This window comes from Uranotaenia lowii, chromosome 1, assembly GCF_029784155.1.
Source record: "Uranotaenia lowii strain MFRU-FL chromosome 1, ASM2978415v1, whole genome shotgun sequence".
Taxonomy (NCBI): domain Eukaryota; kingdom Metazoa; phylum Arthropoda; class Insecta; order Diptera; family Culicidae; genus Uranotaenia; species Uranotaenia lowii.
The window spans coordinates 5376031-5401046 of NC_073691.1; the positions used below are offsets into that span (position 1 = coordinate 5376031).

General features: G+C 31.1%; 1 protein-coding gene across 1 annotated transcript; it reads left to right on the plus strand.

Moving 5' to 3' along the window:
• Positions 1-329: 329 nt before the first annotated feature.
• On the plus strand, positions 330-16353 carry LOC129739579 (uncharacterized). Its single transcript, XM_055731055.1, has 4 exons — positions 330-472; positions 12451-12871; positions 14586-14657; positions 14784-16353. Exons 1-4 carry the CDS (start codon positions 467-469, stop codon positions 15185-15187), a joined length of 903 nt encoding a protein of 300 aa, XP_055587030.1. The 5' UTR covers positions 330-466; the 3' UTR covers positions 15188-16353.
• The last annotated feature ends 8663 nt before the right edge of the window (positions 16354-25016 follow it).

The following is a 25016-nucleotide window of genomic DNA, read 5'->3' on the forward strand; positions in this document are numbered from 1 at the left end:
TACTCTCATCAATCCCACTCAGTAGATTTACACTAGTATAGTAGTAGTAGGCTTTGGAGAGCCATTTGCATTGCATTGTTGTTTGGCGCAATCCTAGACTCAAAACAAGAGACTTCAACGCAGCATGCCGTTTTTCAAGAGACGAACCTGTTGCACGTGGCCTACTGCGTTTTGATTTTGCTCTGCGCTCTCTCCGGTTTGCGCGCCAACAGAAGGAAAAAAGTGCCGGGGATGGAATTTTACTCATACAGTAGGCCGAGATACCAGAGATAGACTAGACCAGAGACCAGGGCCAGACCAGAGCGCCGAACCCAGGCCAGGGTTGAATTTTCTACTACTCAGATCTCGGGTTATACAATTTTCGGCAGCCGGCGGGTGTCCGTGGTATAAAATCCGTTGACAGCGTGCGACCGGCTATCAGTGTGACTAGTAGATTCGACGTGGACGCGCCAGCACACACGCGACAATGAAGGTTCGTTTTGGTGTCCTCAGGAGGACCAAAAAAACAAAAACCAGGATCTTCGTATCCTTGTGACTTTGTTGTTTGGAAGCAGTAGCAGCAGTTTGAAATATTTTTGGGTTAATTTTCTAAGTGATTGGGGATTGTTTCGAGAAAAAGGACGTTAAGAAAATGAACTGAAAACACCTGTGATAGTGATTCAACAAAAAAAATGTGCCATATGAAATCCAAGGAACTTTTGATTGTGGCAGCCAAGAAATGTGGGGAAGAACACAGTGAGCAAAAAGCAATCAGCATAATGGATTTGGCGCATTTGGTTGCATCATTCATCAACATTACCATCAACATCACCACCATCATTATCATCAACATCGTGGCTGGTGCAACAAACAGAAGAACAATCATAGCAACCCGCGCGATGGATTATTGGATTATGCCTGGTGTTTTGGTTTGGTTGGGATGATTGGGTGAAGAAAAGGACTTATCAACACAACAAATTGTAATGACATTCGCGATTGCTGCAACGCCACTTCAGTGGTTGCTGAGGTTTTTCACGAGTTGACTGGGAGTTTTGTGATTCAGCAACAAACAATAAAACATCGATGCGAGTAAAAGGCGGAAATCAAATGTGGAAAGTGATTCGGTGGTTTTATCAAAAATCGCTCCCTTTTGTTTGGTTTCTGTTTGGTGGGATGTCAATTGGACATTGATGAAAGGAGGAAAAAATGTGGTGCCCGCTACTGAATAATGAGGAATGTCTGTTTAAGACAATTGATGAACACTAGAAGCATAACAATGGATCGGAGACGTCAAGTGAATTCTCAAGTTGAATCTTGTAAACTATTTAAAAAAAAAGGTTTTAAGCTTCGATTTATGTTACATCTGGGGTAATTGACGAGAAATTTGTTAAAAATTTCTGGAATGGTAGCACAGTCGAGTTGAAGCAATCAATATTGATCTTTTTTTTTAAAAAAAATGATGTCCGATGTTAAATTTACACATGAAGTAGTGGATAAATTTGACTTAATTGAAAAAAAAATCCGAATATTTGCATTTTCTAATTCCTGAGATTTAAATTGCTCAAGATTCGAATAAGTCATCTCTGTTGAGTGCATTTTTTCTATTTTCAGATTATTGTTTTTAGCATTTGCATACAACTTTTTTAATGTTCGAACAAAAAAAAAATTCGTAAATGTATTTTTTTTAGTTCGATTAGAAAATGTCAATGAATATCTTGAAAAATTGAAATTTTTTATGATTAACAAGGCGACTCCCTTCGAATAGAATTACCACCTTGAAGAATTCATTCTGCTTCAAGCAACCGTTGGAGTTTTTAGAAAATTTACCGAAGCAATCCATGCACATGAGCATGAGAGTGAACTGAAAGCATATTTAACGATGTGTGTTTTCGTGTGATAGTTTTTTTTTATTATTTGAGAATTCATAGAAATAAATGTCCAATGCATATTTTTTTTTTTAATTCTACATGAAATTGAGGACAAGCTCAGAAACACCGAATCAGCTCAGGAGGAAAAATTGTGGTGTGTTTAAAAACCTACGAAAACAATATTTGAGACAAAAAAAAATTGTGAGGCAAGGGGATGAATAAGCCGGAGATGCTTAAAATACCAGAAAAGAAAAACAAATGATGAGATCAAATCCTTTTTTCTTTTTTTAAAGTTACTTCCTCAAATTTTAGAAATTGAGAAACTTCAAAATAATGTTTTGAATTTTTACCAAATCTAGAACACTTTCATAGTTTTTTCGAGAATTACGTAGCTTTTGAACCTTTTTCACGTTTCCCATGAATAATTTATTCAAACGAAAATTTGCAAGGTTTGAAAAAAAGTTGTTCTCACCGAATAAAATTTCAACGTTTCGTAAAATACTGGAAAAATATCCGAAAAATTATGCTGATCAACCATGCGGCTCCAACGAAATAAAATTTTAATTCAAATTATGTTAAAAAATTCAATGTGTTACGAGCAACCGTTAATGTAAAAAAACCGAAAAGCACGCCATGAATATGTTCATGGCATACTTTAAGATACAAAAGAAAGCTACTAGATAATGTAATTCCTATTGAATTTATGTTTTGTTTTAAATTATGTAACTTAAATTGTAAAAATGGATGGTTCCTAAATCTACGCAGAAAATGGAATAAAATATGAGTTATTTTGATTCCAAACCATCAGAAAAATAACAAAAAGAGAAAGACGACAAAAATTACAAAAATCATCAAAATGAAAAAAATAATAAAAACTACAAGAATGGCGAAAAGGATTTAAATGACAAAAATGATAAAAATGAAAAAAAAACTCGCAAAAATGACCACAATATATAAAAAAAACAAAAAATGACAAATACGAAAAAAATGATAAAAATTACAAAAATTACATAAATGATGTTACACAAATGAGAAAAATTGAAAACTGACAAAACTGGCCAAAATAGCAAAAATGATTAAAAAGACAAAAATTAAACGACAAAAACAAAAAAATTTACAAACAAATCAAAAATTGCAAAAATGAAAAAATTACTAAAATGGCAAAATTTATAATTCAAAATGAGTGACAAAAACAAACACAAATGACAAAAACGACAAAAATATCAAAAAATTAAAAAAAAAACTACAAAAATTACAAAATTTAAAGAAGACAAAAATTACAAATACGAAAAAAAGATAAAATGTCAAAAATAACAAAATGACAAAAATGACAAAAAAGACAAAAATGACGAAAATGACAAAAAGGACAAAAATGACAAAAATGACAAAAATGACAAAAATGACAAAAATGACAAAAATTATAAAAATGACAAAAATAACAAAAATTACAAAAATTAAAAAATTACAAAAATAACAAAAATTACAAAAATTACAAAAATTACAAAAATTACAAAAATTACAAAAATTACAAAAATTACAAAAATTACAAAAACTACCAAAATGTCAAAAATGGCAAAAATGACAAAAATGACGAAAACGACAAAAATGACAAAAATTACTTAAGTTACAGAAATGATAAAAATTACATAAATGACTAAAACGACTAAAATTACACAAAATTTACAAAAAAACAAAAATTAATAGAATGAAAAAACAAACGATAAAAAATTACAAAAGTTACAATAATTACAAAAATGACCAAAATGGCAAAAACGACAAAAATTACGAAAATGTTAAAATTGTCAAACATAACAAAAGTGACAAAATTTACATCAAATACAAAATTGATAAAAATGACAAAATTGACATAAAATATAAAAAATGACAAAAATGACAAAAATGACAAAAATGACAAAAATGACAAAAATGACAAAAATGACAAAAATGACAAAAATGACAAAAATGACAAAAATGACAAAAATGACAAAAATGACAAAAATGACAAAAATGACAAAAATGACAAAAATGACAAAAATGACAAAAATGACAAAAATGACAAAAATGACAAAAATGACAAAAATGACAAAAATGACAAAAATGACAAAAATGACAAAAATGACAAAAATGACAAAAATGACAAAAATGACAAAAATGACAAAAATGACAAAAATGACAAAAATGACAAAAATGACAAAAATGACAAAAATGACAAAAATGACAAAAATGACAAAAATGACAAAAATGACAAAAATGACAAAAATGACAAAAATGACAAAAATGACAAAAATGACAAAAATGACAAAAATGACAAAAATGACAAAAATGACAAAAATGACAAAAATGACAAAAATGACAAAAATGACAAAAATGACAAAAATGACAAAAATGACAAAAATGACAAAAATGACAAAAATGACAAAAATGACAAAAATGACAAAAATGACAAAAATGACAAAAATGACAAAAATGACAAAAATGACAAAAATGACAAAAATGACAAAAATGACAAAAATGACAAAAATGACAAAAATGACAAAAATGACAAAAATGACAAAAATGACAAAAAAGACAAAAAAGACAAAAATGACAAAAATGACAAAAATGACAAAAATGACAAAAATGACAAAAATGACAAAAATGACAAAAATGACAAAAATGACAAAAATGACAAAAATGACAAAAATGACAAAAATGACAAAAATGACAAAAATGACAAAAATGACAAAAATGACAAAAATGACAAAAATGATAAAAATTACAAAAAACACAAAAATGACAAAAATGACAAAAATGACAAATATGACAAAATGAAAAAAAAATTAAAAACAAATTAAAAAAATTACAAAAATGACAAAATAGACAAACAAACACAAAAAAGTAGAAAATGCCAGCAAATGATAAAAATGGAAAAAAATGACAAAAGTGACAAAAAAATTCAAAAAGACAAAACTAACAAAATTGACAAACATGGTAAAAATCTTTAGAAAGACAAAAAATAAAATAAAAAAAAATTGACAAAAATGACAAAAATGACCAAAATGACCAAAATGACAAAAATGACAAAAATGACAGAAATGACAAAAATGACAAAAATTACAAAAATGACAAAAATGACAAAAATGACAAAAATGACAAAAATGACAAAAATGACAAAAATGACAAAAATGACAAAAATGACAAAAATGACAAAAATGACAAAAATGACAAAAATGACAAAAATGACAAAAATGACAAAAATGACAAAAATGACAAAAATGACAAATATGACAAAATGAAAAAAAAATTAAAAACAAATTAAAAAAATTACAAAAATGACAAAATAGACAAACAAACACAAAAAAAGTAGAAAATGCTAGCAAATGATAAAAATGGAAAAAAATGACAAAAGTGACAAAAAAATTCAAAAAGACAAAACTAACAAAATTGACAAACATGGTAAAAATCTTTAGAAAGACAAAAAATAAAATAAAAAAAAATTGACAAAAATGACAAAAATGACAAAAATGACAGAAATGACAAAAATGACAAAAATTACAAAAATGACAAAAATGACAAAAATGACAAAAATGACAAAAATGACAAAAATGACAAAAATGACAAAAATGACAAAAATGACAAAAATGACAAAAATGACAAAAATGACAAAAATGACAAAAATGACAAAAATGACAAAAATGACAAAAATGACAAAAATGACAAAAATGACAAAAATGACAAAAATGACAAAAATGACAAAAATGACAAAAATGACAAAAATGACAAAAATGACAAAAATGACAAAAATGACAAAAATGACAAAAATGACAAAAATGACAAAAATGACAAAAATGACAAAAATGACAAAAATGACAAAAATGACAAAAATGACAAAAATGACAAAAATGACAAAAATGACAAAAATGACAAAAATGACAAAAATGACAAAAATGACAAAAATGACAAAAATGACAAAAATGACAAAAATGACAAAAATGACAAAAATGACAAAAATGACAAAAATGACAAAAATGACAAAAATGACAAAAATGACAAAAATGACAAAAATGACAAAAATGACAAAAATGACAAAAATGACAAAAATGACAAAAATGACAAAAATGACAAAAATGACAAAAATGACAAAAATGACAAAAATGACAAAAATGACAAAAATGACAAAAATAACAAAAATGACAAAAATGACAAAAATGACAAAAATGACAAAAATGACAAAAATGACAAAAATGACAAAAATGACAAAAATGACAAAAATGACAAAAATGACAAAAATGACAAAAATGACAAAAATGACAAAAATGACAAAAATGACAAAAATGACAAAAATGACAAAAATGACAAAAATGACAAAAATGACAAAAATGACAAAAATGACAAAAATGACAAAAATGACAAAAATGACAAAAATGACAAAAATGACAAAAATGACAAAAATGACAAAAATGACAAAAATGACAAAAATGACAAAAATGACAAAAATGACAAAAATGACAAAAATGACAAAAATGACAAAAATGACAAAAATGACAAAAATGACAAAAATGACAAAAATGGCAAAAATGACAAAATGACAAAAATGACAAAAATGACAAAAATGACAAAAATGACAAAAATGACAAAAATGACAAAAATGACAAAAATGACAAAAATGATAAAAATGATAAAAAATACAAAAAAATGACAGAAATGACAAAAATGACAAAAATGACAAAAATGACAAAAATGACAAAAATGACAAAAATGACAAAAATGACAAAAATGACAAAAATGACAAAAATGACAAAAATGACAAAAATGACAAAAATGACAAAAATGACAAAAATGACAAAAATGACAAAAATGACAAAAATGACAAAAATGACAAAAATGACAAAAATGACAAAAATGACAAAAATGACAAAAATGACAAAAATGACAAAAATGACAAAAATGACAAAAATGACAAAAATGACAAAAATGACAAAAATGACAAAAATGACAAAAATGACAAAAATGACAAAAATGACAAAAATGACAAAAATGACAAAAATGACAAAAATGACAAAAATGACAAAAATGACAAAAATGACAAAAATGACAAAAATGACAAAAATGACAAAAATGACAAAAATGACAAAAATGACAAAAATGACAAAAATGACAAAAATGACAAAAATGACAAAAATGACAAAAATGACAAAAATGACAAAAATGACAAAAATGACAAAAATGACAAAAATGACAAAAATGACAAAAATGACAAAAATGACAAAAATGACAAAAATGACAAAAATGACAAAAATGAAAAAAATGACAAAAATGACAAAAATGACAAAAATGACAAAAATAACAAAAATGACAAAAATGACAAAAATGACAGAAATGACAAAAATGACAGAAATGACAAAAATGACAAAAATGACAAAAATGACAAAAATGACAATATTGTCAAAAGTGACGAAAATGACAAAAATGATAAAAAAATTAAAAATTACAAAAATGACAAAAATAACAAAAATTTAAAAAAATGACAAAAATTACAAAATTGATAAAGATGACAAAAATGTCAAAAATGACAAAAATAACAAGAATGACAAAAATGATAAAAAAAAGCAAATTTTAGGAGGCATGTGGCATAGAAAAAACTTGCCAAAATTCGATCAAATATTTACTTTAAAATTAGAAAGCTTCATTCATAAATCAAGTTTATAAATCCTTCCCAAAAAAATTTAAATTTTATAGAAAATATCCACGATATCTTTTAAAATATTCTCTAATCTAATTCTAGAATCTAGAATGCTAACTGCAATTTTGACGAAATTTGTTTAAAAAATCTTGAAGTTATGGATTTTTCTATGATTTTGACAACCTTGCTCGACATCTCAATGCATGATCTTATACGAAAATTGTAATTTAAAAACACAGTTTTTTCACCGTTTGTATGTAAAAAGATCGGGACGTCGAGGACAAATTTATATTGTGGAGGAGCTTCTCGGAAATGCTTACAGAAAAAAGCAATTAATGTTCAATAACGATTCGATTTCCATGAAATATATCATTCTCACTATAAGCTAACGCTGTGATATCGTCCCAGAAAACTTTTTAATGGAAGTGACAACAAGTCTGAGAACGGTATGAGAAAACATGGATTTTTGTCAAAAAATGGTCCCAACTTGTTTTATGAACCATATGAAGGCCTTCAAAAATTTTCGTTTTTAATATCAAAGGGAAGTGAATGATGTCTCTATTTGGAAGAACCTTAAAAATTTCAAATTCAAATTGGCCCGTGGGCTCAAAAGGTTGCTCACCCCTGCCTTTGATCCTTTGTCGATGGTCTAACTCAGGGATGAGCAACGCGCGGCCCGCGGGCCGCATGCGGCCCTCGGCACACTCATGTGCGGCCCGCGAAGCGTTTTTTAAATTATTATTTCTCAACTTTTTCCTAAGTAAGATTGATTATTTTCATAAAATACAAGTCATTCAAATAGTTCACATTTTTTCTAGTATTTGAAACATTTATTGTGTTCTTTTTATTTCAAAATTCATGACATTGAGTCGGAAAAGCAAATAAATATCAAAAGGCTAGAAAATAAGCATTTCAGATTTTTTTTTTCAAAGCACGTACCCGGCTCAGGCACATTCGGTAAATTTTGTTTTTAAATCCTGGCAAAAATCGGACATTTAATTTTATATTTTCGAATCTAATAGCCAAGCAATATACGGGCAAACCTAAGCATTACTGGAGTATTATTTGAACAAATTCAAAGAAAGATGAAAATGATCACATGTAATTTATTTTTTTTATCGCAAAACATCGAATCTTATTTTGAAGAAAATACTCCTTTAAATTAATTTTTGCATCCAAACATCAAAATTTTTCATAATTTAATACGAATTCTGCTAGATTCTGTGACTGATGTGAATAAGTGCTGGAAAAATTCAGGCAGGTTCCCATAAATTTCCAAGATTGAGCATCATTCAGTCCAGAGGCAAAGTGATTATTTTCTAAACTTCAAGCCAGAATAATGTCGTGTCATGTGTGGTAGATTTGGACAAGATTTCTTTATTATATGAAAATAGCTTAATACTGGCTTGTTTCTTTTGCGCTGAAATATTTACAATCCAACCAATTTTTTGTTCCGAAAAGTCATGCGTATCAGAGGTAGATTGAGTCATTTAAGGAAAGGATTATGGCAATTCACATTATAAATGTCATATGATTTTCATAAACCACCTATAAAAACCCTGTCCTGCAGTGATATTTTAATAACACTAAGAATATCCTTGGAACCTGTAAAAAATTTCATGAATAAAGAATCAAGATTCTTCGACGAAGAGATTCTGGGTGAAAATGTATGGTACTTGGCTTTCTGGTGTACACGGATGAGCAAAATACGGTTCAAAATATCTTGAAACATGACTATTTTGGTATAAAATCAACGGAATTTGAAAATCGGCTCGTTAGCTATAAATCTTTGCCATTCTTTTCCTTAGAAAAAACACAGCTTTTTTATTTCATAACTTTTTTCTTCTACGGTAGATTTACTTGGCCTTTTACAAATTTTTTCTAGTCTCGGCAAGACATGATGTGCACATCCGTGTACATCCGAAAACCAAATGGTCCATTCTTTTAACCTTTAAAATCCTCAAAATTATGGAAATTTCTGAATGTAAGAAAACAAAAATCAAAGCTTCAAGAACAAAATTAAATTGTAAAAAAACTTCCAAGAAATATGCACAGAAAAAATAAATTTTAATCATCAATTTTTGATAAAAATTCAACGTCAAATGCTGAGAAGACAGCTATTTCCAAAAAAAAAAGGTTTCATCAACAATAAGTTATCGCTAGACTTTCATATAGTACAATCGTCTTTAATGATTAGTAAAAAGTTTTCGAAAATTAGCACTTTTAATAAAAAAAAGCAAAGCAAATAATGTCTCTTTTTAGGAGAACGAATGATTGCGAAGAAGTGCAACTCAATTAAAAAAAAAAAATGAATTATTTATTGCTAGAAAAACCATTGAAAAACTATGATTGGATGATTTCGGCAAGTGTTGATCGACTTGAATTAGAAAAGGGAATTGGATTTCTCTTTTCAGATTTTGATGAATTCATGATTTTGTATTATATTTCCTTTTTGAGTGTTTTTTTACTGAAAAGGTTTAGTTATGAAAGGTTGATATTTAACTTAAATATCTCTATTATTATGAAAAACATTTGCAAATAATTTATCGATGCCTCGCTTGACATAGAAGAGCTTAACAGCGATTAGCCAGCATTAGGAAAAAAGGTTATCAAAAAATACAAATCAGTGTTATTTTGAGTGCGGCCCGCCGAAAAAATTTGAAATTCAAAGTGGCCCGTTGGTTCAAAAGGTTGCTCACCCCTGGTCTAACTTATAGGATTTTGAACAATGAGGATGAAATTAAGGGCTTCCGTCGCTAAGTTTAGTAAGAATTATCAACAATTTATGTTCTGCTTCCACTGAACACTTTACAGAATTCTCTATTTTCTCATCATATAAAACTCGAAAACAAAAATTAAATTTGCAACCGCGTTTACAAATGAGCGTGTTTTTCCGGGATTTTCTTCCCTTAGGATGATTCATCCCTTAGATTTACATCAAACATATTTAAACATTAACGTTAAACATGTTTTAGTAGTGTTCATAATATGTATCTAAGAACTTACGTTTTTCGTAGAGTCCTATTTACATGAAGCTGTCACTTTTATTTGTCCAACAACTAACAAGGGTTTTCGTTTATTCTTCACTGGCACGGAAGCATGATTTTTCTTCATAAACAAACAGAATTGTCACCCGGGACTATGCAAATATATGGTTGCTAGCTACACTCACCGACATGCTCGCCTCCAACACTGACAATTTCTACAGGGTGCAACCTCCTGCTTGAGGTTCAAAACTTGGGCAAAACTGTTAGATTTCTGTATGGATAAACGAGCACAATTACAGCAGTTACTGTTAAACTTTGAGTGAAATTTTTCAGGAAACTGATCGTTTACCATATTCCATCGCCAACTTCAACATATCTAAAATTTATTGCAGGTGCTTCAGCACATAAACGTAATTTTTTCGTTACGGGGGAACGTTTCAAAATGACACATAATTAATCTAAAATAGAATGTTTCTTCTCGTAGCACCAATGAATCTAGTATATTTATCAATGAATCTTTCAAGTTTTGCAATGATAGATTTGCATAATAAATCTCAACGATTGATACACCTATCCTGAACACTTCCGCGCAGTTCTCGATCCATCTGTATAGATTTATGCAAACAGAAATTTCCTTTCCCAATTAATGTTCAATTTAACGAGAAAATCTCAACCTGCAAAGCCGGTGGCTAATTTAGGACAACAAAACTCTATGAGAAAATTATCCCCGAACGAACACTTCCCAGAGACTTCATCATGCTGTTACCTTTTGGCCGGTGGCAGAAAAATTTGATTACCAGCATCGCTTTGCGCAAATTACTCGAATAGTTAGAGCGATGCGTTGCTGCTGCACAGCAGCCGCAGCTGGTATAATTTTTTCAATTTGTAACAAAACAGCAGCTGCCGGTCCTCTTCCTAGTTGTGTTGTGCCGATGCCATTATAAATAAATATATCACGTGGTGGAGACCGACAACAACCAATCATATGTCCTACGTTTGGAGGAGGAATAGTGGGCTCGAGAAAGCATAACAAACAGAAAACAGACAAACGATCATATCTCGATCGAACTCCAATCCAACTTACATAATCCACAGCAGCGGAAGTCTTGAGAGACCACCGGACCACCGATTGGTATGGTTCAGTGTGTCAAATCAAAATAATCAGCTCAGCTGCTAGGCCAGGAGGTCCAAATTGATGGCAGCCCAAACTGTCACGACATTGATCGGTGCGGTACATCATCAGTCGGTACAGATCTTGAGATCCGTAAAACTGCACACGCATGGAGCCTCATGTCAATTAATTTCTATGGGGCAACGGGCGAGCTAGTGGTCTACTACTAGTGCTGCGAGACCGAATGCGAAATGATGTCTTATTTTCGTGGATGATTACTGTAATGGCCGGTTTTTTTTTTCTTTTAGCGCCGCGGCAGCGCAGCGTGAATCCGAAATGATGGTTGATGCGAAAAAAAAAACGAAAAGATGGTCACTTTCCTGCAATCACAAGCCACACGGAGTCAAGCAGAAGTCAAAAATCAAAAGGCAGCAAAGTAGGCTGGTTGTGGCATGCGCCTCGCGCTTACACGCGTAAGCGCGAGATGATGGAAAAATTCAAACTATGCGCCACTCGCAAGAGTCGCGTGGCAGTTTGGTGAGCATAGTGGGCCGTTGCATCCGTGTACTCCATACGCAAAGTTTTCAAGGTTGCTTCGATTGTTGGGGTGTCTTCTTCGTTTAAATCGTTCGTTAATTGTCTGCTCCTAATGAACCAACAATGTCCATTAGGCATAATTGGTGTTTTTGGTGGAGAATTTATCAATTGATGGATGATGAGAACATTCGTGACCTAGATTTAAAACCAAAAGCTGCTACTGCTTCTGTCAATTGTTTATGATTTGTTTCAACCAATTTTGATGAGATGTTACAATTTTTCTCCTTTGAACCTTCCCTCATTCAGGTATTCATAGTACTCCTTGCCTGCGTGGCATGCTCCTCGGCCACATTCGGGGACCTGTTCAGTAAAAAGGGCAAAGGTGGAGGTGGAGGCGGTTTGACTGAACTCTTCGACATCGAAGGTCTACTGGGGGGATTGTTTGGAGGTGGTGAACAGAAACACGTCCGATCATCGTATGGTCCTCCTCCGCGGCCAGTTTATGGACCACCTCCACCCCGTCCCGTCTACGGACCTCCACCTCCGAGGCCCGTTTATGGACCCCCCAAGCCGCTCTACGGCCCTCCAGCTCCAGCTCCCGCTCCAGTTTATGGACCTCCAGCTCCAGTCTATGGACCTCCAGCTCCAGCACCTGCCCCCGTTTATGGACCACCTGCCCACGCCCCAGCTCCAGTCTATGGACCACCCGCTCCCGCTCCGGCTCCAGGTAACAATCGCCGCAAACATGTGACCCGACCACCTGAGAGAAAGATCAAAACATACAAAACACTTTGAAAGCAATGGAAACCATAACCATAACCTCTACTACCAGATCGATCTAATTTTTTTTCCATTAACCACTGTTCTCACTGCATTTCGTTCCCGACAGCTTACATTATCGATTTTCCATTACCACCACGCTTCACAGGTAATTGACCTCTACATTACAAGAATGGAAACAAAACCATAATAACGAAAAAAATGAGTCAATATTTACACTGTTTTCATACATTTACTAATGAATGCTAAACCTTCCTTTTTTACTAAAATGTTCTATTCCTAACCTTGCTCCGCCTACTACGATGATCATAACAAAAATAAAACAAAACAAACAAACACTACCTATTACCACCACAACTCCATCGTAATAAACACGCAACACACACATACCCGCATCTACGCTACAGCCATCAGAGTGCCGAATAAACCACGGCGCCGGCCTCCGCCACCTCGACCGCCACCACCCCGTCCACGGCCAAGTAAGTCATTCCGGTCTCATTTTCTGTTCAGTATCCGCTGCACCCCTTCTTGTGATAAGTGATTTGCACCAAACTATTTTTTTAAGTGTATTTTCTTACAAAACATTGTTACATTTAGGGCACAACAACGTTCTGACAGACTACGAAAAACTCCTGCCCATCTTTATTTTCACTTTGAAGTCTCTTTCCTCGCTAAGTTCTGTCATTATTCAGCCAAATATCCTAATAATGACACAAGCTTACACCGACAAAATATATGGAAATATCAGTTTAGAAAAAAAAACGTCGATTTGGCCATAAATATGGTTGTTTGGTACTGACCCGTGTACTTTGTGAAATCAGTCAGAAGGTTCGGAAACTAAGTATACTAAGTTTTTTTTCACGCGGTAAGTGCTCTTAAAACTTGTTGATCCGCGAGAGCCGTGCCCAAGAACTGTAATCATGACAAAAAACCGTGTAAAAAGGAGCCGTGTTAGAAAAACGGAGCAAAATCATACCGAGTAGAAAAAAAATCTTAGTGTATGGCTAATTTAATGTTGAAGATTTAGACCGGCGGTCGAAAAACCTGTGTAAATTAACCCAAATGGGGTTAAAATTGAACTTTTCTAAGTAAAGAAAACTGTAACTTTGTATCTTTGGATGGAGCTCCACCTAAGCTGGGTCATTCGACTTTTTTTTTCAAGAAAATCTTAATTATTTTTGACGAATTCGTGGATCGACACGAAGTTGACATGATCCTCTCAGAATTCAATGAAACTTTGTGGGCATAAAGATCTTACCTAGTAAAACAACTTCCCGGATCGGAGCGCGTCTGACTATCGGAACGGTTATTGTCAAAAGAATCCTTGTCAGTTAAAAAACGTCCGATTTTCTTCCGATTTCCCGGACCATTTCTCTGCTGCTATAAAAGTAGCGTCGAAGACAAGACCTGACAGTTCAAATCGGTAGAAACGACCGAGTTTGGTTCGACTTTTCGATCCGGATTGGCATATTTAAAAATTAACATCGTCATTAATCATCGCTACGAAACTTCTTCTTGAACAGCTGCAATTAATCGTCTTCCGAACTGGCATGCTACCTTTCTACATGAACATTCCTATTAACGTTTCACCACAAGCGAATTTCTTAAAAATTAAAAATTTGTCTGTAATATGTCAATCTAATGAACAACTCATATTTTAGTGTATGGCCCACCAGCCCCAGCTTACCATCCTCCTCCACCACCACCACGACCAGCCCCAGCCCCAGCTCCAGGTGAGTGTTTTCAAACAGTTTGAATTTACTAGCATGGCCTTTGGACTTGAAAACGCGCCATCTATTTTCCAAGTTTGCTAGGTATCGAATTGTGTTTACTTTTCATAATTCCATATCCTCTCGTAGTGTACGGACCTCCCGTTCAGCACCACCACGTTCCAGCCCCCGCTCCTCAGTACGGACCCCCTCACCACCAGCCACCACCACCAATCTACCATGCTCCTGCTCCAGCTCCTGCCCCTGCTCCTCTTCCTGCTCCAGTTTACGGACCCCCACAACACCACCAACAGCAACAGCAACATCATCATCATCACCATGAACCGGCACACGTCCCCGCTCCAGTGATCACCATCGTGGAACCCCCACAGGCCCACTATCTGCCCCCGGAACAGATCCAGCAGCTGCCCCTGCAAGACACCAACGTCAATTTCCACGGCGTTAGTTCGAGTGCGGTCGCATCCGGTAGCATAACCAGCAGCGGTAGCGACGGTGGCTACCATTACGGAATCGGCCACGGTTCTGGACACTAAGTGGGTCCGGTTCTTCCACGAGTCAATACAGCTACTTGCTTCTTTCCAAATTTTCTCTGGTGAGAAGCGGGTTTTCAAACCAACCCCCCTTTCAAGAGCGTATGATCCTTTCTGCGTTTCCACGTCTATTGTTTCACACCATCTTGGAATCCAAACAAGAAGAGCCTTATCTTAAGATTAATTTCTTTTTAAATATCTTTCCACAGTATTCTGTTTTCTGATAAAAAAAAACACTTTCTACTAAACCCAATCAAAGGCGTAGGAAAGGGTCTGGCCTCTTGCTAGTCACACTACTGATTTTACTTTTTTAGTACGTATAAGCTGATAAAACTATACCACTATCACTAGCACACAGCACCAGAACATCACACCCACATGAAAATCCCAAAAAATTCCCACCCAAAAGTATAAGCTTTAAAATATTCAAAAACAACAAAAAATCCTAATCACAGCAACCGAGGAGCCAGCGACGTTTCCGCCATTTTTTTTTCTGGTGGACTTCGTGAGCCTATCTATTCGAATTTCTTTTTGGAAAACAATCCAATACTGCCGCCAAACTTTGCTCAATATGTGTAGGTACTTACTTTTGTAGAGTTAACCGAGACGAAGAATCTATTAGGAACAATTTAAGCAGAAAGAGGACGTTAAGAATACAAAAACTACAGACAAAAAAACACACTGCTCTTAATTTATGTTGTTGTAAATTAAAGTTAGGATGTTTTTATTCGAGCCGAATAAAAACCAACCAACTAAGGATGAAGATTTGAAGAGAGAGATAGAAGTAGTGGACCTATGGATGGGAACAAATTTTTTAATTAGAGGTTGAACGGAGTTGATGAGAATTATGATCAAAGACAGATGTCGCTATCTTCTTCTTTTATCCTTATATCTTTTTCCCTTCCTTATTCTCTAAGGTGAAAAACTGTTCTTACGCAAACGTTCCGTAAATCTCTGATTGCCATATTTAAAAGAATGTATTGACAGACAAAAGAGTGTTAGAAAAAATGCAAAGTAAACATGCGGAGTTAAGTATACAGAAAAAAATAAGTTTACAGCAACAGGACAAATTTAAATGTATAGCGCAATCCGAATGACGGGGCTACGAAGAGCCCCTTTTGGATGATTCATTATGTAAAGTAATTATAGATTTTAGTTAAAACAACACACTCGTTTTAGTGTTAACTGTTTTTTTTTCGAATCCGAACTGATCCATGGATAACTTTGAAACAACTTATTAAGTTAACTAGCTTACCTTTTGGTTTAAAAAACGCACCGTCGATTGTTCAACTTTGTTAGCTATCGAATTGTGTTCTCTAACCAAAATTCCCGTTCCCTTCTCTGAATAGTTTTTGGATGCCGAATGACTTAAAAATTGATGAAATGTCATAATTTAGTATTCTGACGCTAATACCGAAGGATTAAAATATCAAAAATGACAAAATCTAAGGAAATTACAAAAAGAAAAATGCTGACAAAAATCTCGAAAAATGACAAAATGACAAAAACGAAAAAGAAATTTCAAAAACGACAAAATCAAAGAAAATTACAAAAATTACAAAATTAACAATAATTTCAGATAGACAAAAATTTTCTAAAATAAGGTAAAAAATTTAACAAAATTTACAAAACTTTTAAAAATTATGAAATGACGAAAATGAAAAAAAAAACGACAATGACATACAAGTCAAAAAAAAAACACAAAAATGACAAAAAAGACAAAAAAGACAAAAAAGACAAAAAAGACAAAAAAGACAAAAAAGACAAAAAAGACAAAAAAGACAAAAAAGACAAAAAAGACAAAAAAGACAAAAAAGACAAAAAAGACAAAAAAGACAAAAAAGACAAAAAAGACAAAAAAGACAAAAAAGACAAAAAAGACAAAAAAGACAAAAAAGACAAAAAAGACAAAAAAGACAAAAAAGACAAAAAAGACAAAAAAGACAAAAAAGACAAAAAAGACAAAAAAGACAAAAAAGACAAAAAAGACAAAAAAGACAAAAAAGACAAAAAAGACAAAAAAGACAAAAAAGACAAAAAAGACAAAAAAGACAAAAAAGACAAAAAAGACAAAAAAGACAAAAAAGACAAAAAAGACAAAAAAGACAAAAAAGACAAAAAAGACAAAAAAGACAAAAAAGACAAAAAAGACAAAAAAGACAAAAAAGACAAAAAAGACAAAAAAGACAAAAAAGACAAAAAAGACAAAAAAGACAAAAAAGACAAAAAAGACAAAAAGACAAAAAGACAAAAAAGACAAAAAGACAAAAAAGACAAAAAAGACAAAAAAGACAAAAAAGACAAAAAAGACAAAAAGACAAAAAAGACAAAAAAGACAAAAAAGACAAAAAAGACAAAAAAGACAAAAAAGACAAAAAAGACAAAAAAGACAAAAAAGACAAAAAAGACAAAAAAGACAAAAAAGACAAAAAAGACAAAAAAGACAAAAAGACAAAAAAGACAAAAAAGACAAAAAGACAAAAAAGACAAAAAAGACAAAAAAGACAAAAAAGACAAAAAAGACAAAAAAGACAAAAAAGACAAAAAAGACAAAAAAGACAAAAAAGACAAAAAAGACAAAAAAGACAAAAAAGACAAAAAAGACAAAAAAGACAAAAAAGACAAAAAAGACAAAAAGACAAAAAGACAAAAAAGACAAAAAAGACAAAAAAGACAAAAAAGACAAAAAAGACAAAAAAGACAAAAAAGACAAAAAAGACAAAAAAGACAAAAAAGACAAAAAAGACAAAAAAGACAAAAAAGACAAAAAAGACAAAAAAGACAAAAAAGACAAAAAAGACAAAAAAGACAAAAAAGACAAAAAAGACAAAAAAGACAAAAAAGACAAAAAAGACAAAAAAGACAAAAAAGACAAAAAAGACAAAAAAGACAAAAAAGACAAAAAGACAAAAAAGACAAAAAAGACAAAAAAGACAAAAAAGACAAAAAAGACAAAAAAGACAAAAAAGACAAAAAAGACAAAAAAGACAAAAAGACAAAAAAGACAAAAAAGACAAAAAAAGACAAAAAGACAAAAAAGACAAAAAAGACAAAAAAGACAAAAAGACAAAAAAGACAAAAAAGACAAAAAAGACAAAAAAGACAAAAAAGACAAAAAAGACAAAAAAGACAAAAAAGACAAAAAAGACAAAAAAGACAAAAAAGACAAAAAGACAAAAAAGACAAAAAAGACAAAAAAGACAAAAAAGACAAAAAAGACAAAAAAGACAAAAAGACAAAAAAGACAAAAAAGACAAAAAAGACAAAAAAGACAAAAAAGACAAAAAGACAAAAAAGACAAAAAAGACAAAAAAGACAAAAAAGACAAAAAAGACAAAAAAGACAAAAAAGACAAAAAAGGACAAAAAAGACAAAAAAGACAAAAAGACAAAAAAGACAAAAAAGACAAAAAAGACAAAAAAGACAAAAAAGACAAAAAAGACAAAAAAGACAAAAAGACAAAAAAGACAAAAAAGACAAAAAAGACAAAAAAGACAAAAAAGACAAAAAAGACAAAAAAGACAAAAAAGACAAAAAAGACAAAAAAGACAAAAAGACAAAAAAGACAAAAAAGACAAAAAAGACAAAAAAGACAAAAAAAGACAAAAAAGACAAAAAAGACAAAAAAGACAAAAAGACAAAAAAGACAAAAAAGACAAAAAAGACAAAAAAGACAAAAAAGACAAAAAAGACAAAAAGACAAAAAAGACAAAAAAGACAAAAAAGACAAAAAAGACAAAAAAGACAAAAAAGACAAAAAAGACAAAAAAGACAAAAAAGACAAAAAAGACAAAAAAGACAAAAAAGACAAAAAAGACAAAAAAGACAAAAAAGACAAAAAAGACAAAAAAGACAAAAAAGACAAAAAAGACAAAAAAGACAAAAAAGACAAAAAAGACAAAAAGACAAAAAAGACAAAAAAGACAAAAAAGACAAAAAGACAAAAAAGACAAAAAAGACAAAAAAGACAAAAAAGACAAAAAAGACAAAAAAGACAAAAAAGACAAAAAAGACAAAAAAGACAAAAAAGACAAAAAAGACAAAAAAGACAAAAAAGACAAAAAAGACAAAAAAGACAAAAAAGACAAAAAAGACAAAAAGACAAAAAAGACAAAAAAGACAAAAAAGACAAAAAAGACAAAAAAGACAAAAAAGACAAAAAAGACAAAAAAGACAAAAAAGACAAAAAGACAAAAAAGACAAAAAAGACAAAAAAGACAAAAAGACAAAAAAGACAAAAAAGACAAAAAAGACAAAAAAGACAAAAAAGACAAAAAGACAAAAAAGAAAAAAAAGACAAAAAAGGCAAAAAGACAAAAAAGACAAAAAAGACAAAAAAGTCAAAAAAGACAAAAAAGACAAAAAAGACAAAAAAGACCAAGAAGACAAAAAAGACAAAAAAGACAAAAAAGACAAAAAAGACAAAAAAGACAAAAAAGACAAAAAAGACAAAAAAGACAAAAAAGACAAAAAAGACAAAAAAGACAAAAAGACAAAAAAGACAAAAAAGACAAAAAAGACAAAAAAGACAAAAAAGACAAAAAAGACAAAAAAGACAAAAAAGACAAAAAAGACAAAAAAGACAAAAAAGACAAAAAAGACAAAAAAGACAAAAAAGACAAAAAGACAAAAAAGACAAAAAAGACAAAAAAGACAAAAAAGACAAAAAAGACAAAAAAGACAAAAAAGACAAAAAAGACAAAAAGACAAAAAAGACAAAAAAGACAAAAAGACAAAAAAGACAAAAAAGACAAAAAAGACAAAAAAGACAAAAAAGACAAAAAAGACAAAAAAGACAAAAAAGACAAAAAGACAAAAAAGACAAAAAAGACAAAAAAGACAAAAAAGACAAAAAAGACAAAAAAGACAAAAAAGACAAAAAAGACAAAAAGACAAAAAAGACAAAAAAGACAAAAAAGACAAAAAAGACAAAAAAGACAAAAAGACAAAAAAGACAAAAAAGACAAAAAAGACAAAAAAGACAAAAAAGACAAAAAAGACAAAAAAGACAAAAAACAAAAAGACAAAAAAGACAAAAAAGACAAAAAAGACAAAAAAGACAAAAAAGACAAAAAAGACAAAAAAGACAAAAAAGACAAAAAAGACAAAAAAGACAAAAAAGACAAAAAAGACAAAAAAGACAAAAAAGACAAAAAAGACAAAAAAGACAAAAAAGACTAAAAAGACAAAAAAGACAAAAAAGACAAAAAAGACTAAAAGACAAAAAAGACAAAAAAGACAAAAAAGACAAAAAAGACAAAAAAGACAAAAAAGACAAAAAAGACAAAAAAGACAAAAAAGACAAAAAAGACAAAAAAGACAAAAAAGACAAAAAAGACTAAAAAGACTAAAAAGACTAAAAAGACTAAAAAGACTAAAAAGACTAAAAAGACTAAAAAGACTAAAAAGACTAAAAAGACTAAAAAGACTAAAAAGACTAAAAAAGACTAAAAAGACTAAAAAGACTAAAAAGACTAAAAAGACTAAAAAGACTAAAAAGACTAAAAAGACTAAAAAGACTAAAAGACTAAAAAGACTAAAAGACTAAAAAGACTAAAAAGACTAAAAAGACTAAAAAGACTAAAAAGACTAAAAAGACTAAAAACACTAAAAAGATTAAAAAGATTAAAAAGACTAAAAAGACTAAAAAGACTAAAAAGACTAAAAAGACTAAAAAGACTAAAAAGACTAAAAAGACTAAAAAGACTAAAAAGACTAAAAAGACTAAAAAGACTAAAAAGACTAAAAAGACTAAAAAGACTAAAAAGACTAAAAAGACTAAAAAGACTAAAAAGACTAAAAAGACTAAAAAGACTAAAAAGACTAAAAAGACTAAAAAGACTAAAAAGACTAAAAAGACTAAAAAGACTAAAAAGACTAAAAAGACTAAAAAGACTAAAAAGACTAAAAAGACTAAAAAGACTAAAAAGACTAAAAAGACTAAAAAGACTAAAAAGACTAAAAAGACTAAAAAGACTAAAAAGACTAAAAAGACTAAAAAGACTAAAAAGACTAAAAAGACTAAAAAGACTAAAAAGACTAAAAAGACTAAAAAGACTAAAAAGACTAAAAAGACTAAAAAGACTAAAAAGACTAAAAAGACTAAAAAGACTAAAAAGACTAAAAAGACTAAAAAGACTAAAAAGACTAAAAAGACTAAAAAGACTAAAAAGACTAAAAAGACTAAAAAGACTAAAAAGACTAAAAAGACTAAAAAGACTAAAAAGACTAAAAAGACTAAAAAGACTAAAAAGACTAAAAAGACTAAAAAGACTAAAAAGACTAAAAAGACTAAAAAGACTAAAAAGACTAAAAAGACTAAAAAGACTAAAAAGACTAAAAAGACTAAAAAGACTAAAAAGACTAAAAAGACTAAAAAGACTAAAAAGACTAAAAAGACTAAAAAGACTAAAAAGACTAAAAAGACTAAAAAGACTAAAAAGACTAAAAAGACTAAAAAGACTAAAAAGACTAAAAAGACTAAAAAGACTAAAAAGACTAAAAAGACTAAAAAGACTAAAAAGACTAAAAAGACTAAAAAGACTAAAAAGACTAAAAAGACTAAAAAGACTAAAAAGACTAAAAAGACTAAAAAGACTAAAAAGACTAAAAAGACTAAAAAGACTAAAAAGACTAAAAAGACTAAAAAGACTAAAAAGACTAAAAAGACTAAAAAGACTAAAAAGACTAAAAAGACTAAAAAGACTAAAAAGACTAAAAAGACTAAAAAGACTAAAAAGACTAAAAAGACTAAAAAGACTAAAAAGACTAAAAAGACTAAAAAGACTAAAAAGACTAAAAAGACTAAAAAGACTAAAAAGACTAAAAAGACTAAAAAGACTAAAAAGACTAAAAAGACTAAAAAGACTAAAAAGACTAAAAAGACTAAAAAGACTAAAAAGACTAAAAAGACTAAAAAGACTAAAAAGACTAAAAAGACTAAAAAGACTAAAAAGACTAAAAAGACTAAAAAGACTAAAAAGACTAAAAAGACTAAAAAGACAAAAAAGACAACAAAGACAAAAAAAGACAAAAACGACAAAAAAGACAGAAAAGACAAAAAGGACAAAAAGACAAAAAAGATGAAAAAAGGCAAAAAAGACAAAAAAGATGAAAAAGACTAAAAAGACAAAAATGATAAAAAAAGACAAAAAATACAAAAATTAAAAAAAGACATAAAAAAAACTAAAAAAGACATATATGATTTTAATGACAAAATTTTCAAAAACAACAAAAAAAGACAAAAATGTTGAAAACGGCAAATTTTACTAAACTTGAGAATAAAAATACAAGAATGTAAAATGTAAAACAAAAAAAGTCATTTCTAAAGGTTTTGTTAATTTTGTCTATTCCTTTTGGCATTTTCTTAGTTTTTGAAATTTTCCTCATTTTTGTTCATTTGAAACTTTTTTGTCAATATTTGGAGTTTTCTTCATTTTAACTTTATATTATTGCATTCTTTTTGTTTTTTATATAGATGTTGTAATTTCTACCATTTGTGTAATTTTTATTTTTTTATTTTATAAAAATTTTGCCTTTTTATACCTAGTTCTATTGATTTTGTCAATCATGTGTTTTATCATGAATTTTTAAATCATTTGGTTTCTTCAACAAATTTTCAATTTGTGGTAGCCGAGATTATAATAATGACTGGACAACTCTAGACGCGTACACGACCGACACAGTGAACCGCACTCAAGTGTAGTAAGAACAAGACTGAGGTGGTGGGTGGATATGTGTGTTATGCAGGTTGTCATCAGATAAACCGTATGTGTATATGTATGTGAAAACGAGGGGTATCACATCTCCCTTTTTTTATTAGAAAAACTTAAATATTACCTGAACTGACTGGCTCATGAGAAGGAACCTTTGTTATCAAGGACTGTACCGAACTGATGGTTTCGGGATGCGAGATGACTGCCGTACAGACGGGAGTTCACGTTGCTTTGGAGAATTGCTTTGATCCAGATTGTCAGTAACTTTTAGAAGATGAGAAGAATTACGCTCAAAACGTTTGTCAGAATCCTGTCCGACTATAGTGACATTGGATCCTTTCTTGTCTACTACCGAATATTTCTCCTTGTGGAAATTGGTAGAGAGTTTATCTTGTGGGACGAGATTCTTGACCAGAACTGTATCTCCAGATTGTATCTCACTAGGTTTTGCTTTACGCTTTTTATCCTCTCGCTCTTTTCCTTCGAATTTGTTCGTGACATCTCTATCATGGAAACTAGACGTTGGAGGTACTGTCTCCAGATCATCAAACTGAGGGATTTTGAACCTCAATTTGCGATTTTGAAGTAATTCGCTGGGAGCTACCCCAGTTACGCAATGAGGTGTATTATTATACATTATAAGGTAATCGTCCAACTCTTTTTTCCAATCCCCATGGAGTGCCTTCGAAATTTTAAGCCGTTTTAACAGTGATCTGTTCTGGCGCTCGACCTCGCCATTGGCTTGAGGCCAATACGGTGTGATATGATTCAGTGTAATCCCAAGTATGCGACAAAATTCTCCAAACTCTTTGGAGACAAATTGTTTCGCGTTGTCCAAAGTGATTGTTCTCGGGTTCCCCCAGTTTCGAAATACCCGAGGTAATCAAGAGAACCAATCCTTGCCTTTATTTGCTCGAAAGCCTGATGGTGTTCGCTTTTCCAATCGAAGTTGATGGTGTTTTTAATAAGCTGTCTCAATGGATAATTAACTGTTGCGAGGTTTGGTATGAACCGGGAAACGAACGTTACCAGGCCTAAGAAACTTCGAAGTTCTTCCTTTGTTTTTGGTGCTCGACATTTTAAAATGGATTCAACTTTATCAGAAGATGGAAGTACACCTTGTTTGAAGAATAGACAAAATAATGAAAATTAATTATTGTTTCGGAAGCGAAAATACCTCGTAAGTCACTACCCACCTTTTCCCGAAAGTTTATGCCCAAGGAAGACAACTTCTTGTTGTTTGTACTTGCATTTGTGGTGATTTAATTGGACCCCCAGCTCTTCAAACTTTCGGACTAACAGCTTTAGGGCATCATCATGTTCTCTTTCGGTTTCACCAAACACTAAAAAGTCGTCTATAAAGTTGACCATATTTTTACAAGATGAGAGTAAACTTTCCATAAGGTTCTGGAACAACTCCGGAGCACAATTTACTCCAAAAAATAGCCTTTTGAATCGATAGAGGCCCCAATTGGTTATAAAGGTCGTAATATCTCTGCTGTTCTCTGTTAACATCACATGATAGTATGATTCTTTCAAATCAAGTAATGAAAAATACTGTGCCTTTCGAATCCTTGGTAATATCTCTTCAAACACAGGAAGAGGATGATTCAGGCGTTGTATCGCTTGGTTTGAGCGCCTCATATCTACACAGAGTCGAATTTCCTCATTATCCTTCAGAATGGGTACCAACGGAGAGACCCAAGATGTTGGTTTTTCCACACGTTCTATGATGTCGCGCTCCAAAAGATCATCAAGTTTTTCTTTGACCTTTTCCAGGAGCGGTACCGGGCATCGACGAAGGGGTTGTATCACCGGCGCCACACTTCTATCGATAGGCAAAGTAAGCTCGATACCTCCTATGCAAGGAAACGCTTGTTTCGGCACCTCAACACTGTTGATTCTATCCGGAAGTCCCACTCGGAGTACACCCAGTTGTTGGGCGGTTATCTTCCCCAACAACGGCTGTTGTCCTTTCTCGATAACATAAAACGTTGAATTAATTTGTTGAGTTCCAATAATCCGAATACTGGCATCAAAAACTGTGATTAGCCGCAAGGGAACTTTCCCATAGGCTCGAAAGTTCTTCTTGTTATCAAACCGTATGTTCGAAACTG